A 22123-nucleotide genomic window follows, 5' to 3' on the forward strand; every position below is an offset into this window, starting at 1 on the left:
AAAAGGTACAGATGTTTGAAAACCTCCATGAAAAGAAAGATTTCTGCAGAAATGAGCAAGAATACCATGCAGCTTTCCAAATATTTCAAGGGTAATCTGCCCAGAAATGAGCAGAGGCTCCAGAAAATCCATGGGATGAAGGGGGAGTCTTAAAGGTCGTCTAGTCCAATTACCCAGATACTTGAATCCCCTGACCATCCCCTCCTGGTTTGACGCTGAAATTCAGCTCTTCTCTCTGGCTTTCACCATCCACTTCCCATCTTACTCCACAGGCGACTTAACTGCTCCCTCACTTCCCTCCCACAATACTTGTTATATACCCCCAAGTAGAGAATTTACTAGCTCCTTCTACAGTTATTTATATGCCTGTTTTCCCCATCAGACTGTGATCTCCTTAAGCCAGGGATCATGTCTAATTAATTCGTGAGTCCCCAGCAACTAGCACAGAAGCAAGTAGTCAATAAACATGGGTTGAATTTAATTAGATTTGTTCTGTAGTCCTGGCTCCGCTATTGCCTAATGGGAGTGGCTTGGGGCACTCCATTAGGTCTCTGTTTGTTCAGCTGCAAAGAAAAGGGATGGGGGTATCCCTCGGTGACCGTATAAATCCCATCTAACTCTGGAAAGTTTTTGCCTTTACGAACTGCATTTTCTGGCCGCTGTCCAACTGGGCAAATAAGGAAAAATTACTGCTTAGATGCAACAGGCCTGAGTGGGATCCCTAGGGAGTGGGCGCTGGTTCCTTACCACCCAGTCCTCTGCTTTGTTGTGCCCCCCGCCTGGAAAGGAAGGATGCTCCAAAACCCCGCCTATGCACCTATCAGCATCACCGGCCGGAAGGGCGGGGATTCGTGCCACCCAATGGCGCTACTGCTACACCGCGCCCCCACGGGACAGACTGCCAAGCCTAGCCAATCAAGAGAGGAGGGATCGTTCTCCACAGCCAGTCGGAGAGCGGTAGGGCCGGGCCCCGACACAGCCCCCGCACGCGGGGAGGTGACCGTTGGACCCAAATGGGCGGTGCCACCAGCCAATCAATATCCTTCTAGGCGTTTCAGCGACCAATTAACGAGAAGAACGCCTCCGAACCAGGCAAGCAGAGGGCGGGAATAGTTGCAAGCATAGGCCGAGGCCAGGATCGGGCCCACATTTTTCTGTTGGGTAGGGACAGAAGAGAAGGTTGCTGAGCTAGGTTCGGGGGAGCGGGAAGTTGGAACCCAACCACTGTGAGGCGTGGCCAACTGCGTCACGTTGCTCAATCGACTGTCCTTAGACACCCGCCATCCCTTCTGTCCCGTTCCTCTCACCTTCCTTCGCGGCATTGCCGGCGGCTGCAGCCCGACAGTTCCGATTCGGGCAGCGGCGGCAGCAGCAGTAGGAACGGTGGCTCCGGCGGGCTCCGTGGCGGCCTCTGTAGCAGTCCCAATCCTGCGGACGATCCCAAGTGCCTCCTGCTTCACAGCGTCTAGACCCTTCTGCGCAGGCGCCGCGGGCTGAGGCGCTTTTTCCTTCACTTCCGGCTGGGCCTCGCGTCACCTGACGTTGAGGGCCCGAGAGGGTGCTGGGAGGTTCGCTCCTCCTGGTGAGGCTGGTGAGCGCCATTTTGGAATTGGGCAGAAAGTAGCACAGTAGTAGAAATCCGGGCCAGCCATTTTTAGTTAGGGGACTGGCACCTTTTGTGGACGTGGGCAGCCATTCTTGTTTGGGGCTGAAGCCTGACAATTGAAGTTAGCGGCTCTCATCTTTACCTTGGGCAAATTTCCCTTCCCGGTCGTTTTAATTTCTGAAGTCGAGGAAGGAAACCCCCAGAATCCATCAGGTGGCTGAGGTTTAACCCCTTCGTTGCCTAATTGGCTAAAGGACATTTCTGTTTATTATATAAACTCAAAGTTGGGAAGGGATATTTTGCACAAAAACTTGTATCTTAAAAGCCATCCTGCATCACAAAGTGGTGGGAATGGGGGCTTATAAAAGGAACTAAAGGGTAGCGCCCATCATCAGTAAGTTTGTTTCTGGTAGAGGAGACATTGTCCTTGCCCTTAGCGAACAGCAAGTAAGTTAGTTGTTCACGTCGCGGAAAGAGGTAAAACCATTCTCCAGAAGCTGTAGCTCCAAAGAATTCCCAGTTTCACTTCATGGTGAGCGCCCACCTCCTTTCCCCGTTCTGTATGGGTTTGAGAGCCCTGGGTGGCCCCGCGGGGGTGGGGGCGGGTGCCGGTGCGGTACCAGTGTCGGAGAAGCAGTGAACCCTATTTAGCCCAAGTGACCTCTGTAAATCTAAATGCTTGAGCCAGTAGTTGGGGGGTGGGGGACGGTGGGGGAAGAAGAGGAAGGAATATTTTTAGTGAAGCTGGAGCTTTAAAAAGGCATGGATATTTAAATGATAATAATAATAGGGTCAGTTGTGAGAGGAAGGAAAAGTTGGTCAAGAATATCTGGCTAGAAGAGCTATTTTAAAAAGCTGGGAAATGATGAGCAGGCGTTGAGGATTTAACCTCGCTGGAGGAAATGCTTTGAGAGAACCAAAGGTTGGCGGAAAGCGACTGGGTGGACTCCAGGCATGCTCAGTCATTAAGTTAGAATCCTGGACCCCAGTTTCACCTGAGTTCCCCCATGAGCAGAGCTAAAGAACAAAGCAGTAGAAGGTAAACATCTGATTGATGAGAAAAACAGAGGACTCTGAAGTTAAAGTTCCAGACCTTTAGCCAGCACTGTCATCGGGGATATTCTGGGCTGCTGGTAACACAGGCAGCTTTCAGTGTTTAGTATTTAGCTTTTAGTGTTTAGTATAAATACCTCTGAATAACCTACCTAAGGTTGAACTGCACATAAGAACTTGTTGGAAAAGGGCTCACGTTTCTTCCTCTTGTATCTCTTCATTTAATTTCCCACTATTACTGTTATTTTGCATTTACTGGTGTGTGCCTGAGGTCAGTCGTGGATGCTCTGGCTCCCAGACTAGAGTAAGGAGCTCTCGTGTTAAGAGCATAACTCAGTTTTGTGTATCGTCCTTAATTGTGTGCCCAGACCGTGCTCTGCCCACACTAAATACTTGCTAGTCAATCAGGACATGTTTATTGTTCCACAATCTCTGAATGGATGGCACTCAAAGATGGTGAAATATCCCTCCCTGGAAATTAGTATTTTAGAATAAGATCTTATCCTGACTTAACCATTCATCATACAAATACCAGCATTACAAATGTTCAACATTAATTGCTTACACTGGATTCTCAAACACTGCAGCTGACACTGAAGAATTTACAGTTTCATTTAGACATGGTTCTTGTCCTTGGAAAGTGGGCACTCTGGAAGAAAGATGAAAAAAACTAACATCAATAGGATAGAAAGATGATCAAAAGGAAAACGTGTATTTAAGATGAAAGTGGAACAGCTAGGTATATTTAGAGTGGGGAAGAGGGAACCCTAAAAGCTTTTTTTTTTCTTCATTTCTTTTTCTGGATCAAATATAATCTTTACTTTGAGGGTCATTTTCATCATGGCACAATTAGCTCTTGAAGCAGAAACTGATGTTGGTTTCAAAGTTTCTTGACTAGTTGCCCCTGGCCCATCTTCATATGCCAGACTTCACACAGGCAGCCCAGCTCCACTGTTTCTCCTGCCTTTACACTTTCACACGGGCTTTTTTTTTTTTTTTAAGATTTTATTTATTTATTTGACAGAGAGAGACACAGCGAGAGAGGGAACACAAGCAGGGGGAGTGGGAGAGGGAGAAGCAGGCTTCCCTCAGAGCAGGGAGCCTGATGTGGGGCTCGATCCCAGGACCCCGGGATCATGACCTGAGCCGAAGGCAGACGCTTAACGACTGAGCCACCCAGGCACCCACACACGGGCTTTTTCTCCTGCCTGGATGCATCTCCCAACTTTGTTGAACATTTACTTTCTTCAGAAAGTCTTTCCTGATTAGGGCGCCTGGGTGGCTCAGACGGTTAAGTGTAGGTCATGTAGGTCATGATCTCATGGATCTGGGATGGAACCTATCACCTCAAACTCCGAGCTCGGCAGGGGGTCTTCTTCTTGAGGAGTCTCTCCTTCTGCCCCTCCCCCGACTCATGCTCTCTTGAGCTCTTCCCCTCTGTCTAAAATGGATAGGTAAATCTTTAAAAAAAGAAAAAAAGAAGAAAATCTTTCCTGATTTATTCATTCTAAGGTAGTAGGGCATAGTGATATATTATTTTACATTTACTACTATATTTATACTTTTCCTTATACAGTTTGGTCGATGTTCTGTTCCCCTTTCTCCTTTCCAAACAGATAATAGGAACTCCTATTTATTTTATTCATAGCTCTACTAGTACCCAGTCCAGGGCTCTGATGTCAGATCGGGAATTGACTTTCAGCTCTGCCACTTTCTTTTTTTTTTTTTTTTTTAAGATTTTATTTATTTATTTGACACAGAGAGAGAGAGAGTACAAGCAGGGAGGAGCGCCCGAGGCAGAGGGAGAAGCAGGCTCCTGGCTGAGAAAGGAGCCTGATGTGGGGCTCAACCCAGGACCCCGGGATCATGACCTGAGCCGAAGGCAGATGCTTAACCAACTGAGCCACCCAGGCGCCCCTCAGCTCTGCCACTTGTCTGCATGGCTCTCAGACAGGTTTTTGAATTTGTGCCTCAGTTTTCCTATCCGTGAAATGGAGACACTAATAGCCGCCCCACAAGGTTGTTGTAAAGATTCAAGGCGACGACTGTCGTAAAGCACTTAGCACAGTTCCTGCCAGAGTATATACTCTGTAAATGGCTGTTGTTGCTGATATTTATAATTCCAGTCACCCTAGTCATGGCTAACATCCTGCTGTTAGTCAATATATCTTTACATGGTCTAGTGATTGTTTGCTTTTGTCTGTTCACCCTCACTTCAGCTCAAGAAACACAGAGTAATTACCCGGGAATTCTAGCCCAGGTTTTGAGTCACACCCAATATGGGCAAGACAGCATGTCTCCCCAAGCCAGTAATCTCATGGTCCCCAAATACTGTAGAGTATTAATGGGAAAATAGAAGGACGAGCAAGGGTCAGAGTGGTACAGAGGAGGAAGTAGAGTGTTTTGTCTGGAGGGTAAAGGAAAGGATTTCTAGAATAGGTAAAAGAAGAGTGGGGTTTCATAGGACAGATGAGTTTGCCAGCGGGCAAGGAGAAGAGGGGCTTTCCATGCAAAGGGAGCAGCATGCACAAAAGCGCAGAGGGACGGAGCAGCATCGTGCATGGAGGTGACCAACAGCAGGGTGGAGTTGGGGGGTTGGCTGCCAAAAGAAGAGGCAGGAATGGTTTGGGCGACGCCCTGCTGAGGAGCCCGGACAGGAGGTGATGGAACATCTCGGAAGGACTTTAAGCAGAGTAGTCCCACGATCACACTTGCACTTTAGAGATCTCTTTCTGGAAGCCGTGAGGGGGACTAATCAGAGTGGCAGGGAGACCAATGCGAATCCTGCTGTAACAATAACCTTACCCAGAGTCGAAGAGGAACTGAACAGGGCAGGGGGCGTGGGGCTGATCTTTTGTGTATGTTCTTGTGCCTTTTCTTTCTTGTATCTGTATCTTATCTCTTCAGTCACATTTGTAAGCTCCCTAAAAGATCCCTGAGTTTCCTTTAAAATGCTCCCCTGCCAGTAAAATGATAGGTACTGTATTTCAAATGCAAAGTGGAGTTGTTTGTCTTTTACTTCAGAGGTCTGGCTCCTGGAGGTTGGGAGCCTTGCCTGGGCGGCTTCTCCCTGGCTTCCTGACATCTCCAAGGGTCAGTAAATTCAGCGGCTACTGCCAAGTGTTGGCTCAGTTAGGAAAGACTTGCACAGAACCAGCCACCCTCTCTCCTCTAAGCCTGTTTTTGACCAGGGATGTGCCAGGAGAGGATAGAGACAGTAGTTTCTTCTTTGTGCAGACAACTGTCCTGTAAGGTGGGGAAGCCTGCCTTGACCTTCAGAGTGGCTAGTGTAGCCGGGCCAATCTCCTGACTTCTGAGTAGAAGTGTTGGCCTAGTCTCTGTCCCTTCGGGAGAACCTCAGAGGTTGCCGATGCGACTGTAATTCATATTAAAATCCTTTCATTCACAGCTGCCTTCAACATGGAGTCAGCACAGTCACTACTGGTCACTTTCTCACTCTTCTTGGAGGGTGGCCTGCAACTTCTCTTCCCTTCTTGGCCGCTTGTGAATTTGGTTCCTGTTATCACCCTTATCTACCACCCACCCCCAACCCCACCCTGGGGGAAGGTATTGGACAGATCCCAGCGGGCTCAGGAACGGCTCCCCGCCTCTGCAGCTGGGGTTATAAATAACCACCAAAACTAAACAGTCAAATAACCACATTTTGAAAATTGCTAAAAAAAAAAAAAAAAAAAAAATCACCCTAATCCTGATTCAATAGCAGTTCTCCCACTCCTGCCCTTCGTCTCCCCCCTTCCTCCACTTATCTACCTCCCTTCCCTGATCTAAGCTCCCCAGGGAAGTCAGTCTGCGCATGAAGTCTATGTGTGATGAAGACATCCTTTTCCATATTTGACAGGGCCAAAGCCCTCCAGGGCTGTAGTTATAGTTACACAGCGTTGTTATGGCAGCAGAGGCCTCCAGGCAACATATGTTCCTGGGTGGTAATTGGGTTTGCTTTAACAGACTGTCTCTCCCTGGGTTCTCCAAGCCCAAATTCACTTATCAAGAAGACCGGGGAATTGCCATTGTGGATGGGCCTTCATTTTTTTTTTTTTTTTAATTTTAAGTAAGCTCTAAGCCCGATGTGGGGCTTGAACTCATGAACCCGAGATCAAGAGCTACTTGCTGTACTGACTGAGCCAGCCAGGCGCCCCACCTTCCTTTTTTTATTCGAGCAAAACCAAATTCTTCTTCATTCCCCAGGATGGAACGTGCCCAGTGACCCCGGGTTGAGACTTTTTGGACTGCAGGCATTTTCATTTATTCATTCAACAAATATTTACTGAGCATCTGATAAGTGCTAGGATTGGGCTAGGGGCTGAGTGCAACCGTGGATAAGCAGACGTGGGCCTTCCCCTCCTGGAGCAGAGGATGTAGGACAAGTGTGTATAGAGGGGGCTGGGAGAGTATGATTTTCACTTGTCCCAACCCCTCCACCTTTTCAAACATTAACACAGAATAACACTAAATAAGGTGTTTGGGTTTTTTGTTTTTTTTTTAAGATTTTATTTATTTATTTTAGAGAGAGAGAGGGAGGGGGAGAGCACAAGCAGGGCAGGAGGGGCAGAGGGAGAGGGAGAAGCAGACTGGCTGCTGAGCCAGGAGCTTGACATGGGGCTTGATCCCAGGACCCTGGGATCATGACCTGAGCTGAAGGCTGAGGCCCAACCAACTGAGCCCCCCAGGCGCCCCAACACTAAATAAGCTTTGAGAAAATAAGACATCCTTAATCTCACTGCTGCCACAAAGCTACTTTTCTTTTTTGCAGAGTACCTTCCAATTTTTCACCACATGAGCACATTTTATTATTGTGGATATTTTTGTATAGATGTGCCCATTGTTTACATGAAATTTCATATTTTTACATATTCTCAACATGCGCCATGTTTCTCTATGGTCTTCATAATTGTGATTATAATCATTGTGTGACGTTGCATTGTGGTACTGTGACATAATGTGCTCACTCCCCTATGTGGGATTATTGAGGATCTTTTACGTCAGATAACGCGGCAGCAAGCGTCCGTGTGCCTCTGCAGGTCTCTTCTCTGTTTATGTCTGCCCCTTATATATCACTTTTTGTCTTTCCCCAAAGACTTACCCAAATGTAAAGTGTCACCATCATCATGTGAGGGTGCCAATTTTAAGACATTATTCCCAGAAGTGAGTGTTACCACTTAAAAAAATCCTGCAATTTGGGGCGCCTGGCTGGCTCAGTCTGTAGAGCGTGTGACTCTTGATCTTGCAGTTGTGAGTTTGAGCCCCACCTTGTGTGTGGAGATTACTTAAAAATAAAAATCTTTAAAAAAAAAAAGATCTTGCAATTTTAGTCAAAATGAAAACTGTGCCTCCAATGTGCTTTGGATTTGATTTCTGGTAAGGATTTACTTCAGTCTGCCGTATGTTTCTTTACTAGTTCTGTTTCCTCTTCCATGAAATCCTCATTACCCATTTCTCTACGGGGGTCTTGATGATTTTCTTTTTAAGTCTGAACGAGGGTCAGATAGATAGATGGATAGATAGATAGATAGATAGGTAGATAGATAGATAGTCAGATGCTTCATGTGAGCCACATTCGGTTCCGGAGTCAGTGTTATTTAAGAAGGCAGAACATCCGCTTTGTAATTCTTGCCCTAGTATTTTCTCCTCACTGTTTCGCTCTGGCTTTCCAGTGACCTCTAGGGGTAAACTCTTAGTCAAGAATGCACGCTACTAGGGGCGCCTGGGTGGTTCAGGTGTTAAGCATCTGCCTCCGGCTCAGGTCATGATCTCAGGGTCCTGGGATCGATTCCTGCATCGGGCTCCCTGCTCAGCAGGAAGCCTGCTTCTCCCTCTCCCACTCCCCCTGCTTATGTTCCTTCTCTTGCTGTGTCTCTTTCTGTCAAATAAATAAAATCTTTAAAAAAAAGAATGCACGCTACTGAGAGAGAATGGCCCCGTGAACAGAATGTGGAGGTGACAGGCATGAAAGCAGTGAGGAGGCAGGCTCCCTTTTACCTCAGCAAGAGGTGTGGGGCCACTTTAAAAGCTGTAGTCACGCTTGCCCACTACAGGAACCTTGAAGATGGTTCTATAGACAGTATTTTCCCAGGGACCTAGAAGAAACCGAGTCCCAGAAAGAAAAAGAATTCCAAAACCAGTCAAGCTTCAGGAGGATGAAAAATGACCCTGAATTTTGCCATTTGTAAACTGTGGGTCTTTTTATTTTGTTGGGAGATGCTTTCCCAGGAATGGGGGCTAGGAATGGGTCCCTGAGTCATTTACACATGCTTACCCAGTCTCCCTTGTGACTAACTGTAGCCAAACGTAATCAACTGGCCGAAGTTAAGGATGCAAGCTGCAACTAGAAAAAACATTTCTCTATTTAAGGCAAATCAGCACATATATGGTCCAAACCCACAACCGTGGGCTTCTTACTCTTGCTCTAACCAACATCAGGGGCTTAGGATGATTTTTTTTTTCACTAGTCCAAAAATTACTTGAGGGTAAGTGGGCATCTGGTCATTTGCTTACCTGCCTTGCTTTGCCAGTAGATGTCACTACACCAAACCACATTCTCCAAAAATAGGATCAGAAAGAAGGAGAGGCCTTCAGAAAGGCTAAATCCAACCATCATGACCCTCTTATCCCATGGTTTCCAGTAATACCAGTGCAAAGCTATCAAGGATATGTACCTGGTTCCAGACAGTACTGAGGCCTGAACTCAGCAGGTCAAAACCCCAGGTTCTGGGCAGTCAAGAGTTCTTATCCAGGGGCCTTCCCCAGATTGGGTGGGGAGAACAGCTGTACAGGAAGGGCAGCAGGGTGAGCGGGCCATTTAAATGGGGGGCATACATGATAGAGTTATCTGGGAACAAGAGCCATAGTCTTGGGACTGTTCCAAATGTCACTGTGGAGCCGATACCTCAGGCAAAGCACTCCACCCACCCTCCACCCCTGCTCCTCTGTCCACATGAGCAGGGGCCATCCCTTGCCTGAGGGCTGCCAGGGTGGGGCTGGCTCATGAGTCCTGGGCCTCCCCAGTGCCAGGCAAACATAGCCACACCATGCCAGGACACTGGGAAAGTTCCTAGCACTTCAGGCCATCATTACCATTCTCCTTCAAGATAAGTATAAGCAACTTAGTAATCTGGGGAAAAGAGCCATTATTAACTCTTCTGTAGATTTTTGTTTCATATGCTTCTGGAGAATAATGACTGGAATCCTTACCTGGCCTCTAGGGTCCTGCATGGTCTGTCTTCTGTTTAACATTCCAGCTCATCCCACACCACCTCATTCTCTGTGTTGTAGCCTCATTGGCCTCCCTGCAATTCTTCTGGAGTGCCCTGGTTCCTTCTACCTCAGGACCTTTGCACTTTACTCTGCCTGGAATGTTCTTCCTCATACTCTTCTTCACCTATTTCCACTAATCCTTCAGATCTCAGATCACATGTCACTTCCTCAGGGAACTCTTTCCTAAAGCTTCCAAACTAGATCCAGGCCTCCATTTCTATACCTTTAGGCACCCTGTACATTTCTTCATAGCTCTCGTCTTGTTTGTAGTTATAAATGTACTTGTGTGACTTCTGGATTCTTTATCTTCCATACCTTAACATATACCCCAGACCACAGCATCCTCAGTATCGAGCATGGTGCTTCGTAGGCACTCAGTTAACTATTGGATGTTTGAAAACACGGCCAACAGTTAAATGAAGGAAGTTAGAAAACATTGTGTTACCCATATACACACATGCATATAGCATTCGTATACAAAATATAGTGCCTAATTCCAGTCACTTGGCTCCCAAGGAAGACCTATCAGAGTCCAGAGAAAGGTCATGTAAATTATTAGCCAAGGGAAAAGTGGGGGTCACCCTATGAGGCAAACTTTAAAAGACTGTGGAAAGGGGCGCCTGGGTGGCTCAGTCGTTAAGCATCTGCCTTTGGCTCAGGTCATGATCCCAGGGTCCTGGGATCAAGCCCCGCATCGGGCTCCCTGCTCCACGGGAAGCCTGCTTCTCCCTCTCCTACTCCCCCTGCTTGTGTTCCCTCTCTCGCTGTGTCTCTCTCTGTTGAATAAATAAATAAAATCTTTTAAAAAAAAAAAAAAAAGACTGTGGAAAGATGGAGGCTGAGGATCTGAGCCCCGCATATGAAAATGTAAGGGGGTTACCTGCCCATTGGATTACTAAATCCCAAAGCACAAAGGAAAATCTTTTGATAACTAGACCATGGACTCGGCAGAGAAGTGAACCCTGTGTGTTGTTCACCTCTATATCCCCACACGGAGTGTGATGCCTGGTACATAGTAGGAGTTTAAGAAATGCATGTGGAAATCTTTTGTTAAAGCTTAAAGGCGGTAGACTCGTAGACTCGTAGACTCGTAGACTCGGGTCTGGGGACAGGGTAGCGTGCAGTTATTCACTTGGGAAACCCCAGAGGCAAGAAAAAGAGAAAAGTACGAATAGGGTCAAGAAGGGTTCCTTTACATGTAGAGACAATAGCCATACAATAGACTGTTTCAGGGACATTAGGGCTATTCAAGGCCCATCCCTTGACCTTTTGAGATCACACTTATGAAGGGCAATTACCAGGCACTCTCATGGAAGGCATCTTCTTTCCCCCAGCCAGGACCAAACTGTAAACTATATAAAGCATGGGTCTCACCCTACATCACGTTGTTATCTCCTTCAGTGCCCTCCAGACTGTTGGGCACATGCCCTGTTGGTCCTCGGGGCATATTCTACTCTGGTTTTTGACCAGAGAAGGGAAAATCCCAGAAGGTGGTGCCCTTCAATCAGAAGTAAAAATGGCTGCATCTCTCAGGGCAACCAAAGCCCGGGCCTGGTATTCCCAAGCCCACAGCAGGGAGGCCATTAGCCCCGATCCCAAGAATCCCTGCAACCAGCATCTCTGGCTTTTAGCCTTCCATCCCTGGCACTTAACCCCCTGGCCCCTTAAGCAGGGACATTTCAAATAGTTTTTCTTGGAGCCGTGGAGGGTTCAAAAGAATTCTTGTACATGAAAAAAAATAAATCCTCCAAAAACACATATTGAGCTGCTCGACCTCACTGATTTCTTCCCTCGCCCAGCAGTATGAGGCTTACAGAACAGGCTGCAGATTTGGATGTATGTCCATTAGTCTCATTCCAGCCAGTTCCACGGGTCTCAACCTAGATGGTACCCGAGCCTTGGGCCCCAGGAGGGGTGACGGCTGTCTCTTGAAACTGAAGGCACAGGCATCAGGAAAATACTTTGACTCTTGTCAGTGGTGTACTGATGCGTCATGGAAACTAGTCCCTAATCCCAGGGGCTTCCCCTCTCTGGCTCCCCCCCCTTCCTTCCAGCAGCCTATAAATCACAGAGTATTAAATACTGTCTGGAGGACCCTTTTTACCCCACCCCTCTCTGGGGCTCCCTGCCAGGCAGAAGTTTGCAGCAAACTAAGCAGAGAGAAAAGAGAATGGGCAACAGGCAGGGGTGCTCATCATTTATCAGCCAAACAGGGCCGTCGGTCAGGCACTCTTCCCTGCCCTCCCCCGCCCCCTGTGTTTTCTGGCCTCGGAGAGCACAATCCAGCAAGAGCACACCTTATTTGGCTGCCCCGCCCCAGAGTGGGGAGATAGAGTCAAGGGGTGAGTCCCTTCCTTTGGTGATTATAGTGGTTTCAGAATTAAAATACACTTTCGGTCCCGGATCAGTTCTTACCTCCTTGCCACCCTCCTCTGCCGAGTCTTCCCTAGAGCCTCCTCTTGTTGCCTCTCTTTTGACCCCACGAAGAGCTTTCTCACTTTATCTGCCACACTACAGAAATTTCTTGAGTCTTGGTTCCAGAGCTCTGGCTGCCTTGCTTAGAGAGCAGCACTAACCCTTCTACCTCCTTTCATTTTGCTCTCGTTTCTCCCAATGGAAATCCCCCAGCTTCCCCATCTCTCTCTCCTCCCCCAAGCTGGGAAGCTTGGAGGAAGCAAATGGATTTGATCCTAGGCTAGTCCGCTGAAGGAAAGACATGCTTTTGCCAAGGAGAAGTTCCAAAAACTGTTCAACTCCCACACCAGGAACAGCTGGAACCTGCCAGACTCACCTCCACAATTTCTGAGCACCGCTTCCTGCAATATAAACAAAGTCAGAATTCTAGAGAGTTTAGGGCTGGGGAGGTGGCAGGGAGGCAGGGGAGTGGGTGGTCTGATGGGTGGCATGACGGGTCTGGCCTGTATTCCTAACTCTGACCTTCGACCTCTGGGTAAGGGGTGGTGACCCCCCCAACCCCATAGTGGTTATACATACAGTCTTTGAAAGCAGGTGAACCTGTCACTTCTAGCTATATAATCTTCAACCCATTTCCTAACCTCTCGGAGCCTCAGTCTTCTCAACCTGTGAAATGGGGATAATTATACCTACTGTATAGGGTATAATAACTATGACTGAGGATTAAATGAGATTACGTGTGCAAATTGCATAGCCTATAGTAAGCACCCAGTAAGTGGATGTTTTCTTCTAATGCTGTGTAGCCGGGGCACATGGCCTTTAGCATCCTGATTATATCACTTCTTTCCTGGGGGGGTTGGGGGGGCTGATGTTATTGTCTGCACAGGTGGTGCAAACTTCTTGGGAATTTTGAGGAATGCAGGCCCATTACTGGGTTCAGGGATCCCAGAATTTCTAGTCTGTCTTGGGAAGAATTCAGAGTTGAGTGTATAGGGCCAAGAAGTTGACAGGGCTGGTTTCTAAACCCTGGCTTGACATTCTGGGCAAACACCCAGGAGGTCAAAGAATTGGATAGAGCTTCTGGGTGGGACTTCCAAGGAAGGTGCCAACTTGTGTGATATTATCAGAGTGGCATGGAAGAAGCAAGGCCGAACTGCTTCCTACCCCAGCAGAATACAGGCTACTTTGTAGACTACCAGGCCTTTGCCTAAGTTGATTGGAAGCAGGGGTCATAAAGGCCACTGGTGGAATGTACTGGAACATTCCAGCCCCTTCCGCTGTACAACACAACTCCTCAAGTCTTTGAGCCATCGGGGGCTTCCAGGATTGAGCACAAGCTTCCCCCTCCCCTCCATGATGCACATCAGGAGAAACCACCTGCTCTGAAAGAACGGTTCTAAGTGCCATGAAGTTACTAAATGGGAGGAGTGTCAATTCAGCACTTTGGGACTTTCTCATGAGATAGACAGACTAGGCTGCCAAAGCCATTTTGTTGAGCCAGAGCCATCTTGTGGAATAAATGTGTTGGGTACAGGATATCCACAGGAAAAAGGAATAGACACCTCATTCAGTCAGGGCTGAAGAGTTGGACGGGATATAATTGGACTTCATTCTTTCAGTCAGAAACAGGCTTACCATGAAGCTAATGAAACTTTAAGAGTCTGAGCCCCTCACTTGCAGAGAACACTTCTAGGGCCTTGTACCTAATTCTATAATTTCTTTACTCTTTAACTTAAAGAGGAACCCCCAGATGATAAGCATTAGTCCTCACAAAACCTGGAGCCTTCCTTCCCTCCTTTCAGTTGTCAGGACTTTTAGCCCCAACTTCCAAGAGTGATCAGGAACATTCAAGAGCGATCAGTTGGAGAAACAGTCAGTTACTTAAATAACCAACACCGACTCACCACTGCCCAGTGCAGTGGGTCATGTTAGGTACTGACAGGAAATACGAGAGCAAGGGGCGCCTGGCTGGCTCAGTCAGTTAAGCATCCAACGCTTGGTTTTGGCTCAGGTCGTGATCTCCAGGTCGGTCATGGATTAAGCCCCGCGTCGGGCTCCACTCTCAGCGCGGAGTCTGCTTCGGGTTCTCTCTCTCTCTCTCTCTCCCTCTCAAATGAATAAACTTAAAAAAAAAAAAGTACAAGAGCAAATGGTTCCCTTTGCTCAGAACTGGGGAGAAGGGACAAACATACATAAAATGACTTAGGAGAAGCAAGAAAGCTACCCATAAGCTAGTACAAAATAATGGGCTGCAAGCCGAACACTGAAGCTGAAAACCTAAGTCCTGAGGGAATCATCAGTGCCTGACCAGGTCAGTTGAGGAATGTTTGGAGGAAATGAGGTCTAACTGGAAGTGGAAGTTGAAGCAGATGGTGAAGAAGACAGAGTTGCCAGGAGGCTGGCGGGGTGGGGGGGGGGGGCAATCTCATATACCAAAGCCCAGAGAATAAAAGTGAGGAAGAATCTGTGGTGATATTTTGCAGTTATCTATCACAAAAGATACCTTTAGAGATAATATTTTGAGCTCTGAAAATAAGCTCTGGAGCCTATGCCCTGGGTCTAAAGGAAATCAGACTGCAGACCAACTTTCCAATCATACATTCCTTCTGTTATATTTGGAATCTTTTTCAATTGGATCTCATGATACTTGATGCCTGATTTGGTGCATGGTGTGAGAGGAAGGGAGAGGGATTGGATATGGAATCAGATGGAGAATGTTTAGGGTGTTGTAGCTTATTTGCTCCCAGGTAATTGTATTTTTGAGGCCAACTTAAGGTAAATGGGAAAGGAAGAGGGAAGTCAAAGGGGCTGAGTGTCGCCTGGTTGGCTCAGTAGGCGGAGCATGTAACTCTTGGTCTCGGAGTTGTGAGTTTGAGCCTCACGATGGGTATAAAGATGACTTAAAAAATACAAATCTTTAAAAATTTATTTATTTTAGAGAGAGGGAGAGAGAGAGCTCAAGCGGGGGGAGGAGCAGAGGGAGAGGGAAAATCTCCAGCAGACTCCACGCTGAGCACGGAGCCTGGCGCGGGGCTCAATCTCACAACCCTGAGATCATGACCTGAGCCAAAACCAAGAGTCAGACGCTCAACTGACTGAGCCACCCAGGGGCCCCCCAAAATACAAATCTTTAAAAAAAAATAAAGGGAGCTGAGACTCTGCAGTCTCCTGGGAGGGTACATAACCCAATCTGTCCTTGGCAAAGACTCTGATCTCTGAGAAGGCCTGGTGTGGGGGTACACAAACTGTTCCCACCAAGGCACTGCTCTAGTTACCAAATGGTTCCTCAAGGCACCTGTGATCACGTGACCTGACAGAAGTCAAGTTCATTTTTGTGAGGCACCACCAGGCATGCCAGGCACAGAGCTCACTGAGTAATGAGAGCGATGACCAAGACACACCTGTTCTCCTGAGGAAACTTCTCTATTTTAGAGAGGAGGACATGTGTAACAATTGAAAAATGCCAGCCTGGGTGTTCCATAGGCCAAAGAGCCAAATCTTCTGTCTTTCACAGTGACCTTTTAAAAGGGAGATCACGGAAGTAGCTCTCTTTGTTTCCTGAGACATTCCCTTAAAAGAATAGCAGGGCTTGCCACACATCCGAGATCCCTCATTCGTACACATATCTAACTCCTTTTTTTGGGAAACAGCTTGATTGAGGTATAAATTACATACCACAAAATTCACTTATACATGTGTAACTGTGTGATTTTTTTTTTTTTTTTTTTGGTAAATTTCTAGAGTTATGCAACCATCACCACATTCCAGTTGTGGGTCCTTTCTTTCTTTCTTTCTTTTTTTTTTTTTTTAAAGATTTTATTTATTTATTTGACAGAGAGAGACATAGCCAGAGAGGGAACACAAGCAGGGGGAGTGGGAGAGGGAGAAGCAGGCTTCCCACAGAGCAGGGAGCCCGATGTGGGACTCGATCCCAGGACCCTGGGATCATGACCTGAGCCGAAGGCAGACGCTTAACGACTGAGCCACCCAGGCACCCGTTGTGGGTCCTTTCTATCCCCCCAAAAAGTTCCAGTGTGCCTGTTTCCAGGTAATCCTTGTTCCCTGTCCCAACCCTAGGCAAGCACTGATCTGCTTTCTGTCTCTATAAATTTGCCTTTTCTGGACATTTCATATAAATGGAATCCTATACTATGTGGTCTTTTGCGTCTGGCTTCTTTCACCTAGCATCATGTGTTTGAGGTCTAGGCATGCTGCAGCACATATCAATAGTTGTTTGTTTTCATTGCTGAATAGTATTCCATATAAATTCTTTTAGAAGTTATTTATGTTTTGAGGCAACACTGAATAGGATGCAGGAGTCCTGGTCTCCTACCCTGTCTCTGATGTTCTGAGTGGCCTCTGACCAGCCCTTCTCTCGTTTGGGCATCCATTTCCCCATCTGTAAAATCAGAGGGCTGATCAGGTAGAGTCTCTAACATCTGTATCAATTCTTTTTTTTTTTCTAAAGATTTTATTTATTTATTTGAGAGAGAGAGAGAGAGAGAGAGAGAGAGGGAGCATGAATGGGGGGAGGGGCAGAGGGAGAGGGAGAAGCAGACCCCCCTTTGAGCAGGGATCCCAACGCGGACGGAGCTCAATCCCAGGACCCTGAGATCATGACCCAAGCCAAAGGCAGACGCTTCACTGCTGAACCACCCAGGTGCCCCTCAATTCTTAAAAAAAAAAAAAAAATCTATTTTCTATTTTTCATGGAGTGCCAGCAGGACCGGTATACCAATATTTTGATGTCTCTGATCCCACATTTACCCTTTACCTGTTTTAGAACTTCCACCATACCCCATATTGTTAAGGATAAGGAATCTTCATTTTTAAAAGGCTGCAGTTCAGCAGGAAAGTTTGATTCCCACTGAGAGGAAACGAAGAGTGAAGGAGGGAACGTCATCCGGTCTGAAAGAAGGAAAATGAGCACGTGAGATAAGTAAGCCAGAAGACAGGAAGCGGTGGGCTGCAGCAAGGGATGGAATGTGTCAGACACAGACCCGAAGGTCGAAATCCAGGCCATCTAGTTACCTTGGGAGTAAGAGGGAAGGAATAGAGGGAGAGAGAGGCCACCAGAGTGGGAGAGATGTTGAGGGCTGGGACCCCTCCCTACTCTGTTCCCATAACCTCATTCATTCCCTCAACCCTCCTTCCCAATCCCTCTCCGGCTGCTCTGCTCCTTCAGTTCTGACCCCATTTCCTCAGGATCTCGTTCCCTGAGGAGCCGGGCCTGACATTTCAGACAGAGGCTGAGGAAAGGAGGTAGGTCGGAAAGAGACACTGTGTGTCTGCGTCATCTTATTTTCTGTTTTGTTATTTTGGAACCTGAGGGCCAAAGACGTGAGCACTTGGACATTTACCTGGAAGTACAGAGACAGTCCCCCAGGTACCAAGGAATATCAAGAGCTCTCTATTCTCTGAACAATTGCTATTGAGGGTCAGGTTTGGGAGAGTAAGAATGGTGATCTGGAATTCCCGTGCTTGTTGGTAATTGTGGCAAAAACGCATAGAGTGAGGGTCAAGGTGCCCTGGAAATAGGGCCGGACATCACCTTCAGAACTAGAAGGCCCTTCTTAGCTATGAGGACCCCAGCCTTCTCCTAATTCAGTAGCCAGTAGGATAAGACGTCCTTGTTGATCCTCTGATCTGCCAGAATTCCCTACAGCCTTTTGTCCGTGGTACTCCGTCTGACTCCTGCAAAGTATTGACATACTTTGTGTATGTACTCTTCCACTTTTGCTGTTTCTGAGTGCCTGCCTCTGACCCAAACTCCCTGAAGGCAGGAACCACTTCATGTCTCAATCAGAATGGCATCTAGCCCGGTACCATTTCTGCATACAGGCTTCAAGGCCCGCTGGGCTATGAATTCCAGGGTAGGGAGCATGTCTCTGAACGTTAGTGTCATTCCTTAGTGCCTAGCTCTCTGTCCAGTACATAGTGGTCATCTGAATAAATTTGTGCTGAATGAATGAATTAATGACAACCATGGTGATAAGGATGACAGGGGGAACAGTAACAAAGGTTTTTGTTTGTTTGTTTGTTGTTTTGCAAGCTACAAGATGCTTTGTAAGGCAAGGCATCTCCCTTAGCAGCACACAGCCTCCCCAAAGCCATGGTTTTCTTTCAGTGGAGGAAAAAGACAAGAGTTTATCTTCAGATGAGGCCTTTATCCCCACCATCAAGCCCGTGCCAGGAGAAGCTATCGGTGATAGAGAAGGGAATAAGAGACAGCTGCTTGGGCATGATACCTGTGTAAGGAGAAGACAGGGATCTCCTATGCATGCTTGCCTTCTCACTCCTCCGGCTAGGTCAATTCGAGTGTCTCCTGCCAACAACTTATCAGGAAGGACCATGACTCTCTGGACTCAGAAGATCCAATTCTTCAGCTGTGCCACCTCCACTGGCTCTTCTTCCACTGTCCAGGTCCTCAATTCCTGGTACCTTGGCTTTAGAACAAAATTTATTTTTTTTTTTAAAGATTTTATTTATTTATTTGAGAGAGAGAATGAGATAGAAAGAGAGCATGAGAGGGGGGAGGGTCAGAGGGAGAAGCAGACTCCCTGCTGAGCAGGGAGCCCGATGCGGGACTCGATCCCGGGACTCCAGGATCATGACCTGAGCCGAAGGCAGTCGCTTAACCAACTGAGCCACCCAGGCGCCCCTAGAACAAAATTTAAACACCATGTCCTTGAGGCTACCCACATTACCCTTCTCTCCAATGGAAGAATGCTGCTATCTAATACTGTGCCATTTTATCTTTAGAACCACTCTGTGAGATTAATGGAGGTGACTCTTGCATAGAGAAAGGAAGCCACCTGCCCAAAGTATTTCAAGATTCCTCATTCCAGGGCTTTTACCTCTAACACACGCCGTATGGCTTAAGCAATAACAATTACCCATCATCTCCTAAGAATGCCTGAGAATTTACATGTTGAGGGGTCCTAAAATGGAATATGTTGTCAGGCAAGAACAGATTTCAAGAGATCAACTAGCCATCCTTTGGCTCTTAGGTAGGCCAATTGTCTAGAAGTTGAGTGTTGGTTGGGAAAGTACTTGAATTTGGAGTCCAAAGACCTCCGATGTAAGTCCTGGGTCTGCCATTTACTGAGTGGATGATTTGGAGCAAGTCACCTAACATCTGTGACTTAGCCTTCTATAAAATAGGGACAATAATGTCTGCGTTTTTGTTTTTGGGGACTTTTTTGTTTGTTTGTTTTTACTTTACATGCCTATTGTGAAAATTAAATGAGATGATGTATGTGTACTAGGCAGTGTTAACATCTCAGGCAAAGTTGCATCTTTGGAGACTCTTTATGTAAAATATAAATAGTAATCCTTCTGTGTTCATAACAAAGTTTTACAAGAATAGGAGTTCAGCTCTGGTGTCAGGCTGCCTGAATAACCTTGGTCATGTTATTTCTTTCTGAAACCTCATTGAAGAGGAGATAATACCCATCTCATAGGTGTGGTCATGAGCATTAAATGAGCAAATGTACACACAGTACTTAACATGTACCTGGCATAGAGAAAGGAACTCAGTGAATGTTAGTTGCTACCATCACTGATTTTATTAATGGAGAGGTGGGGCAGGGTGGTCCAATAAGATCTGATAGAGATCTGAGCTACAGATCAAAAGGACTCACTTTCTTGGCCTCGGTTTTCCTACTTGCTCTATAATAAAAATCTATGGTTTTCTTCTTCCAGATTGTCATGAAAATTTTAAAAAAAAGCATATGAAGACTTTGAACTAATTGGACTTGAGGAACATAAGTTGCAAGATATTTTTGAAAAAAACTGAGTTAAGTTTATAAAGACTCTGACTTTTTATCAGTTCATCAGTTTTTGTTCATCCCTATCTGCCTGTGTTAAAGTTGTTCTCTTCATGGAAAAGGAATACAGCATTTCCCAGCCAATAAAAAAGATTTCAAATGTCAGATCTTGACATAAACCCTTCAAATCTGCTAGAGTACATACACTCTTCACAAAGAAAACCATACTTTAGGATGTTCCATTGCCTCAAATTTGTTCTGTGTATGTAGGGTGATTTTAATATTCAACCAATTCTTGAATTTCCACTTTGGGTATTATCTGCTTTCAATACGTAATCACAGAATGACCTCTCCTTGCCTTGCAGGATGCTCCCAGATTACCTCCTTTTCTCTGATTAACTAGGATGGCTTCAGGGAATACCTTCATTTTAACATTAAAGTGGGCAAAAACAGAAATAGAAAGATAAATCTGTAGCAAGATCAAAAATAGAATTCATAGCTAAATATAAATCTGGAGGGAATTATCCAATTATTTGTATGGTCCCTTATCGCAGACGATCCAGGGTTGATTGCCTTCTGCTTTTTCCTTATGTGGAACAAAATGGTTAATAAATGCCAAGAGTAATTTTTTTTCTTTTGAAGAGTAATAGTTTTTAATAGTAACTTAAATGCTGTTTTCTTTCCCAGATGTCCTCATATACATTATAGCATGTGATTTTTACTGCATGCATTCTCTTTGGGGACCATCTCAGCTCATTTTGACTTGTAGGTCAGAGAGCTTTGAACTGGGAAGACCAGGAGTTGTTAATGGAGTCACTGTACAAATTTGGGCAAGTTTCTCAGTCACTTTGTTCTTCCACTCTGCTGAGCTAGACTTGGAATGGACGGCTCTGAAGGGAAATTCCCTGCTCCTTTTCAGTCGCAATATAATTTACAGGCTAGCAGCTGGGTTGTTTTTTTGTGTTTTTTTTGGGGGGGGGGTTGGACCCACACCAGCTAGGGACTTGGAAGCGTGGAGAAAGACAAATGTGGGTGTCACATGAGGCACGGTAGCCATTAAGTGCAGGAATATAATGCAAATCGCATGCAAATATATGCAAACTTTGCATTAATTTGTAGAATCTTACGTTGGAGCTTGCGAGCAGCAGTGAGATCCTATGAGGGTTCACAACTAATATTTTTAGGTTAAATCAAAAGTAGTGCTTTTTTGAAGTTCTCGCTTTCTCGATGCTTGCCGGGCTCAACTGCCGAAAGTTTGACACTCCTCCCTACCCCCCATAATGATTCCACTAGTGCTTGATTCCATCTTACACCCGGCCCCACCCCCGCTTAGCCTGACGTCACGTGACAGTGTATTTGCATACTACCTGGGACTGGGTGTGACGCTCCCCTTTTCTGCGTCTTCTCATTGGCGGCACCGGAGAACCGGCCCTCTTCCGGACGGACCAATCGGCGGCTCCTCGGACGGAGGAAAGCGGGAGGGGGCGGGATGAGGGTGGGGTCTTGGGTTGGATCGCTAGGCATATCGAGCAATCATCCTCTGGAGTGGGAAGAACAAGCCGTGGATTGGTTGGGGGGAGGGGTCTGGGGCTCTGTAGGCCAATGAGAGTTCTGGGCTGAGGGGGCCGGTCTCCGCCCCGCACAGCAGATAAGCAGCCGCAGCGGGGGTTGGGGGGCTGTGTGGGGCTCGCTGTGGGGCCGAGGCAGGCAGGCGGTCGGGCGGGCGATGGCGGGGGCCGCAGCGGGCGGCAGAGGCGGAGGTCCTTGGGGGCCGGGGCGCGGAGGGGCCGGGGGGCTCCGGCGGGGCTGCTCTCCCCCAGCCCCCGCCGGCTCCCCCCGGGCTGGGCTGCAGCCGCTCAGGGCCACGGTCCCCTTCCAGCTGCAGCAGCCGCACCAGCGCCGGGACGGGGGTGGCCGCGCAGGTGAGCCGGGCCTGGAGCGGGTACCGGGGGGAGGAGCCGTTGGGGGAGGGGGGGCGCGTGATGGGGGGAGGGGCACGGGGAGAAGC

At 47.1% G+C, this 22123-nt stretch overlaps 2 protein-coding genes and 1 long non-coding RNA gene across 6 annotated transcripts in view; 2 read left to right on the top strand and 1 right to left on the bottom strand.

Moving 5' to 3' along the window:
• KAT7 (lysine acetyltransferase 7) overlaps positions 1-1617 on the bottom strand; it is a 31384-nt gene extending 29767 nt beyond the window's left edge. For 2 of the 4 annotated variants that reach the window (XM_036094836.2, XM_036094827.2), the window contains exon 1: positions 1308-1617. In XM_036094836.2, coding sequence (XP_035950729.1) covers positions 1308-1602 — 295 coding nt within the window. In that variant the 5' untranslated portion in view covers positions 1603-1617. The remainder of the gene's footprint in view (positions 1-1307) is intronic. The other 2 variants (XM_036094858.2, XM_036094840.2) reach the window with 1 other exon arrangement.
• On the top strand, positions 1589-20261 carry LOC118537512 (uncharacterized). The gene is made up of 3 exons (XR_004918174.2): positions 1589-2138; positions 17532-17608; positions 20051-20261. It is a non-coding gene; the product is annotated as an uncharacterized LOC118537512 (long non-coding RNA).
• Positions 20262-21822: 1561 nt separating this feature from the next.
• FAM117A (family with sequence similarity 117 member A) overlaps positions 21823-22123 on the top strand; it is a 42157-nt gene continuing 41856 nt past the window's right edge. The window contains exon 1 of the mRNA XM_036094871.2: positions 21823-22037. Coding sequence (XP_035950764.1) covers positions 21842-22037 — 196 coding nt within the window. The 5' untranslated portion in view covers positions 21823-21841. The remainder of the gene's footprint in view (positions 22038-22123) is intronic.

Source organism: Halichoerus grypus, chromosome 2, assembly GCF_964656455.1.
Source record: "Halichoerus grypus chromosome 2, mHalGry1.hap1.1, whole genome shotgun sequence".
NCBI classification, from domain to species: domain Eukaryota; kingdom Metazoa; phylum Chordata; class Mammalia; order Carnivora; family Phocidae; genus Halichoerus; species Halichoerus grypus.